This window comes from Tetrao urogallus (genome assembly GCF_951394365.1).
Source record: "Tetrao urogallus genome assembly, chromosome: 18".
In the NCBI taxonomy this organism is placed as follows: Eukaryota; Metazoa; Chordata; class Aves; order Galliformes; family Phasianidae; genus Tetrao; species Tetrao urogallus.
The window spans coordinates 3,114,293-3,121,476 of record NC_136831.1 but is presented as its reverse complement, the minus strand read 5'-3'; the positions used below and the strand labels follow the sequence as shown (position 1 = coordinate 3,121,476).

The window sequence follows — 7,184 nt, the reverse complement described above, 5'->3', positions numbered from 1 at the left end:
CAAGTTCACCTTTCTCTAGACTCAGCTCCATGAAATGTGATGGTGACTTCTGTCAGTCTTCCCATGCTGTGGAAGCAGAGTATGGTCCTCCAAGATGAAAGACACCACCTGCTTGAGACACGCAGTTAAGAGCAACACAAGGAATAGGCAGGCCAATGGCTTACATACATACAGTGCCTCAGAAGTGAATTCAGCACTTGCTTTGCCACAAACCTTCTCAATGATTTCAGTGTTATTTGGAAGTAGCTCTGTAGTCTCCCAGTGTGATTCAGTGGAGATCATGTTAACCTGAAACATCTGAACCAAAGCGTACAAAAATATAGCTCCATCAGCAACTTAAATATTTCTTTTTTAAATATACCTGTGCCATAACTGATACCTCCTGCCACATCCCATGTTCCTGCAAGGTTCTTTGCTGGAGTGGAGATCTTTTTGTCCATAAAGCTCTGCTGAAGCAAATCCCATTTCTTCAGTTCTTTGTGTGCAGCATAATCCAAATGAAATGCTTCAGGATGATTTATTCATAATACCAGTATGAGGTTAGACAGAAGAGATACAAAGACCTGTAGGAGATGGCAACAACCAATGTCACTGATGTGCTCATAGCTGTAGAATATTGCTAGATGCTAAAAGTCATTCTTACATGCATAGGCCTAAAAGTCCCCTTGAAGGACAAGTGGAACGAGATATGTGTTTCAGGCTTTGGTGGCCGTTAGTCTGTATTTATATCAAAAGCTCTGTTTAATCATTTTCATTCTGAGAAAGTTCTCCCTGGAGATTTTCTTGAGCCATTTCCAAAGGTTTCTTTTAGTGAAATTCTAGTAATTCTGGTGTTACCTTTGCTAGATGTTAAATTTAAAAAAAAGAGAGCCTAGTGTATTGAAGGCAATGCCTGACATTTAGCAGCAGAAGCAGTCATCCCAAATGGTAACACGGCGCGGTTCTTTCTCTCCTTCTGATCGCAGCAGTGTCTCTCAGGCAAGGCTTTGTTAGTGACAGCTCTCACTGAATTCAGTTCAGTACAAAGTTTCATCTCCAAAATAACTGTTTTTCAGTTCAGAAGTAAAATGATCAGGCACAGGACTTCATTTAAAGCTTTGAACATCAGCATCAAGGAATCCAAATGTTTCTGCCTTCAGTTTATTTTTTTTCCTGTGAAAAAAAAATACATTTCTGGGCTTGGACACACTGTAAAATCAGTAGGGGTGAGGGGAGCTAATTACAGGGAGAAGACGTGGGGCTTTTACTTCTCCTTGTCATGAGCTCCTGCATCTGTTCTGAGCTTAGAACAATTGGGTTTAATTCTCATCGAGGATGGAGGATGCCATTGCAGTACACACACCCTGCCGAGGCTGTTCTCCTGCGAAACTCAATGGCATCACTATAAGGCTGTGCCATAAGCAAAGGCTGCGAATCAAAGGTTTTGTGATGGGCAACCTTTACTACATACAGAGGGTCAAATAGCTTTCGCATTTAAGAAAAGAACACATGCTTTTTTGCTGCTGAGGACCATAAGCACTTTTGCCTTCCTTCTGCCACGATTGGTGATTATTCAATGGTGGGATTTAATGAATTCAAAATCCTTAGAAAATCACTAGAGCCAGACATCAATGCAAAATACTCCACCAGCTTTCAGTAGTGGAATATAATATTAGCTCTCCCACAATCTACTTCATGCATTTCAAAAGAATAGAGAACATTTTTAAACTAAAGAAGATAGCTTGGGCAGAAAATGATTGCCTGTCTTGGGTGCTTCTCTGTAACCCTTTATGAGCCCGAGGTTTCTCACAAGGCAATAGGAGCAGCAGTTTTCTCTGCAAAACAGTGCTGGATGGGAGAGGAGCAAGATTTTCTTAAGGAGTTCTGTTGACGTGCTGTTGTCTCACACAACCAATAGGGCTTTATGCGGTGGAAAGCCCTGCAGCTGCATCCCCCTATCTGCTGGCTGAGGATGCTCAGAGCCCACCGGACCAGATGCCTCATCCTGCTCCTGTTGCACTTCTGAGTGGGAGATCGGGGCTATTTCTGCCTCGAACAGCACTGTGGCCATGGCTACAGCTCACCCAGCCCTCCTCTGCTCCTCGTTGGGAGAGCCAGCCATGGGCAATACAAATAAATAATATTAATTAAGGCTCAGTAGGTTTAAAAAGCTGTGGAAATGGCTTCTCTCCTGCTGTTTCAGTATCTAATTTTCCCTTCCCGGCCAAAGCCCCAAAGCACACAGGTACAAACATATATTTTAAATGAGAAATTTGTTGAACCTCATTAAATTTAAATGCTTGATTCAGTTTTTCTGAACGCTGCTTTTCAGCTTACCTGCCTTCATTCTTCCATCCCTAATGGACACATCAATTCAGAGGGTGATTTTGCAGTGGCACTATTGGACCTATAAGCACAATGGGAAAGTAAAGCCTAATTTATATGCTTAAACCTAACATAACTTCGGAGCTCTTCCGCGTTTATAAGCTTTGTGTCTGAGCAAGTTTCCAAGGCTCTGCGAAATAAAAACCAGCCTTTAATTTGTGTTTGCTTTCTGCTTTCCCAGCTTTTATGAAAAGGAAGAGCAGCTGAAAGGCATCGCCGCAGCAGAGCCATGCATGCACCTGCACCATCCACGCACTGCTTGGAAGAGAGCTGCATTTCTCGAGGTTTGTAGCTCTCGTCCTCCCACTCCCTGATTCACATACATCACTCTGTGTGCTGCCACGCTCCCTTCACACACATGCATTAGCTGATCAGAAGGCTCCCATTCATCTGCCTTGTCGCTGGATGGGTGGGGGCAGAACCGACTTGTCAGCGCAGTGATGGGAGTCAGGGCTGCAAGGAGGGGCAACACGGTGACAAATTTAGATGTTTCTCCACATGGTTTTCCAAAAGGAAATATTTTCAGGCTCTAGTTTTGTTTTATAAAAATATATATTTTTTTTTAATTTTTTTTTTTTTTCTTCCGAGCAAGAAACAATCAGCAAGCCATCCACTTGCCTACACCCCCCTTGTGTCACTAAGAGCACAGCGAGGCTGCGGGAGGAAACCCATTTGGCTACGCTGCAGCTCCCGACCGCATGGTACCCCGAGGGCTGCGTACCCCTCTCCCGCTCGCATCCCGGTGCGGTGCTTTCCGTGGAAGGAAGGGGCGGTGGGCAGGGGGAGTGCCGGGGCTGGGGGCTCGGAGCCGCGCTCCTCGGGCTCTGCCGTTCGCTGAGCCTCGGACCCTCCCCTCCGCAAAGGCTGCTTTCACCCCCGCGGAGCCAGGACTTCAGCCGTGTTGTCGCACTCCCCCCGCACCATCCCCGCGCGATGCTCCTGCCCTGGGAGGGGCTGCAGCCTCCCACCCCCCGCCGCCACCGGGCGGGCGGCTCCTACCCTCCCCGGGGCGGGGCGGGGCGGTGCGCGGCCGTGCGGCGGAGCTCAGCCCCGTGGCGGAGGGAGGGCGGCTCCCCCCATCCTCATCCCCATCCCCATCCCCATCGCCGCCGCCTCCGCCCCCCGCCCCGTGACTCGGCTCTGCCTCCCGCGGGCGGCGGCGGCTGCCGGGCGGTGTCGTGCGGCCCCGTGCGGGGACTATGAAGCACCATGGTGTGGTGTGACCGTGGCGTCCAGATGCTGCTGACCACGGTGGGAGCTTTCGCCGCTTTCAGCCTCATGGCCATCGCCATCGGTACCGACTACTGGCTGTACTCCAGCGCGCACATCTGCAACGGCACCAACATCACGGCGGACGAAGCGCAGGGACCGCCGAGGAAAGCGAGGGGCGACCTTACGCATTCGGGGCTCTGGAGGATCTGCTGCCTCGAAGGTAACGGGGGGCCGCGCCGTGACCGGTGGGGGAAGCAACTTCCCGGGGGCAGCGGCTGTGCCCGGAGCCCACGGGCAGAGCTCCGCCGGAGCCGCGCCGCTGTCTCGGACACGGCCGAGGAGGAGGATGGCGTTACCGTGGCAACCGGCATCTCCGAGATTGCCATGGGAACGGGCGGCGGGATGCGGAGCTCGGCCCGGGGGAGCTGTGCCTTTGGGGCAGCCCCCCCCTTTGCATCCCGTACCCATGGGTTGCAGGGATCTAGGGGAGCTGCACGTAATTTGGGGGCTTTGGGGGCTTCTGAGCTCTACAGGCTGCGAGGCTGGGGACTGGCCAGGTGCTGGCCTCAGGGGTCTGAAGGTTTGGCTGCAGCTCTTTGGTAGGACAGTGGGAACCCAAGTTCCTCCTGCATACCCTCAGAGGCACTGGGAACCCACTATAGGATGTTGCTGCTGTTTTTAGTGCTTCAGCATGGGTTTGGGATGACTTAGTCCAGACTAAGGGTCAGGCAAAGAACAACGTTAACAAATAGAAGGATTTGTGGCGTATGGCTGCAGTGGGCAGAGGCACACCCCGCTCCCCACAGAGCCCAAACACGTGGCTCCATCCCTGAAAAGGGAGTTGTAGAGAAGATACTGCGGGTAACTGCTGGGACAAAGAAGCACGCGGGTGTGTGGAAGAATCAGCATAGCTGATAGCAAAGCCCAGATGTGAGCCAACATCTGCCGAGTGAGCACGCAGAGCTGTGACTGTGGGACATTGGAGCGTCCATAGCACTGGGTGTGGGCAGCAGACCACCACCAGCCCCAGCCCAGCTGTGCTGGATGAAGGCAGCACATGCTGCAGGCATTCACAGGGCTGCTTTGGGGCTCATGGGGGTGGAGGATGCCTGGGTCTTTCTTGCCACCATAATGCACTTGGCATATCGATCTCGGTGTGCCTCATTCAATCAGCGCAACTTAGCACATGTGAACTTTACAGACCTGGGATCCTGCTTTATTCTAAGTGGCAGATGGCTCAGCCCAGCCAGCCCAGCTGTATTCTGAGGTTTTTCCTTAGAAAAAAGCTGTGGAACTGCAGGAACACCTCATTGCCACGTCTCTTGTAATCTCCTTGTTCTAACCATCCGCGGCTACGGCGTAACAAACATTTTTCACTTCAACTATCACATTCACTACCTCAGGATAATGTAAAATGGCTGTAGGATGCATAAATATTTTTAGACCATAGAAAGGAGAAAGAGTTACAGAAATGTGAAGTTTTGCTGGTGACAGTAAAGCTTGGCTTTGCAACTCGTAAAGAAATGTAACTCTTAGCATTGGCTTTTCTGACACCTGGGAGATGTGGGTTTGCCTCTGAGCGCATCTGTGTTCGCCTGGGCAATGCTGAGCACCCTCCACCTGCCCCAAAACTGGTGGTCTTTGCTGAGTTATTGGTGTGCCCCAGGCTCTGTCAAGGCAAATAAGCAGGTTGGAATCGTGCTTTGCTGGGCTGGGCCTGTCTTGCAGGAGATACCTGAGTTTACTAAAGTCACGGTTTCAGCGTGGTCCTCCAGGAATCTCATTCATTGGAACAAAGTGCAGCTTTGGCTGAAGGCAGTGGGATTTTTGCCTGGATTTCCACTAGGGTTATGTCAGAACTCTGTAAAATAAGAAGTCGGTGAGGTTGTGAGGCAGGGGCAGTGCTGCACGCAATGCGATGCTCTGAGCCCCGCGCTCCCTGCCTGCGCCAGGCAATGCCTTTACCTGCTGAGCACGTTCTGTTTGCAAGAGAATTTGTGGAAAGATCACACTGAGCAGCTGTGGACCTTAAACCCTCAGGTGACAAAAGTGCTTCATGTGACCCCTCCACCCAACAGCAATTGAGCGTTTTGGTTTTTTTCTTCTCCGGAATTCAAGCGCTCTTAATCAATAGACAAAGTTGTCAAATATGTGCTCAGAATGAATAATCTTATTAAAAAAAAAGAAAAGAAATCATCTGCTCACAAATATGAGAAGCAGGGATTGCATTCTTTGCATTCTTTCTCACACTTTCTGTACCATCTCTCTCTGTAAGAAACAATACGTAGATGCATGAAGATATTTATGTTCTGGACTGTGCTGTGGGACTTTGATTTCGAGATGGAAAGGTTCCTTTGTTTCATGAGATAAATTAACCATTTCTGGAGGCAGATTGAAGAAAACACCCCCGGGTTGTTTCAGAACGTCACTCATCCTGAGTGGATGGGTCTTTTAGTAAAATCAATGTAATAATTACAGCTCCGAGGAGGTACACAGCAAGAAAATCATTTCAGTTATAGATTTTTACGTATGATTAAATGGTCTGTCCTCAAAGCTATTTTTAGGACAATCTTTCTGTGTTTTGGGGTAATAATTATAAAAGCCTACTTAATTTATTGTAATGGTCTTAAGCACCGTTTCGCTCATCTCAAAAAATAGCTGCATTTCAGACATAAATGTGCACAATCAGGAAGCATCTTGACCAGCCTCTTCTATTGCTATTGATGTGAATAAAGCGTTATACAGAGTAAATTTCAGGTCAGTTGAAATTTTCCACCAAAATGTTTCTGAACTCCATCCATAAAGCAATCTGCACTCTGTATGTGAGCTGTCACCTGCTTGGGGTCCCAAACTGCAGGATTTCAAACAGAATTAACAGAGCAGAACGGACAAAGAAGAGCCTTCCAAGCAAACCAGTGTGTGTTCCTCAACAGTTTTCTGCTTTTCTTCTTTGGGATAACACTTTACCAGAAATTATCATCATAATGGTGACTGAAGGGATACAGTTTAGGGCTCCAGCGTGCTGTCCTTGTTTGGAGCTGCCTCTGTCCTTCATGTTTTAGTACTCACTGTGGGTACTACTACGGAGCTTAGTCACTCAAGAAGCATCACCAATGATATAGCAGTCCAATTCTCACCTGTACAATCCCAAATCTGTTCTTTTAGTTTATCAGAGGTGGAAGTAAGAGGCTCATTGAGTGGTCTTTAAGCAATAGCAGTATTTCTGCGTGAATGGAAGACTTACAGCTAAGGTAATTATGTAAGTAGGAAATACAATACAATAGTTCTTGGTACAAATATGGGTACAGCAGGATGAGTGCCATTCGATCAAGCTTTGCAGTAAAATAAGCAAGGGGCTCTCTGGCAAAGCTGATTTTTGGTTTCCTGAGACCATGACAAATGTATGTTAACTTCAATTTTGACAGATAAAGACAAATCTTCACTGGAGAGAGAAGCTTCTGATGAAGTCCTCATGTGTCTGTCTTGACTTACCTGAAGTCTGCATCCCAGCCTGGGAATAATAATAATAGGAGCAAATCAGCCCCATTTCACATGGCTGAATAATTCTTTTGTGGCCAAGATGACTTGAAGGATTTCACCTCTATAAT

General features: G+C 48.2%; 1 protein-coding gene across 1 annotated transcript in view; it reads left to right on the top strand.

The window, feature by feature from the left end:
- Positions 1-3,573: 3,573 nt before the first annotated feature.
- Positions 3,574-7,184, top strand: part of CACNG4 (calcium voltage-gated channel auxiliary subunit gamma 4) — a gene marked incomplete at both ends in the record, with an annotated part of 35,332 nt that continues 31,721 nt past the window's right edge. The window contains one exon of the mRNA XM_079544127.1: positions 3,574-3,796. Coding sequence (XP_079400253.1) covers positions 3,574-3,796 — 223 coding nt within the window. The remainder of the gene's footprint in view (positions 3,797-7,184) is intronic.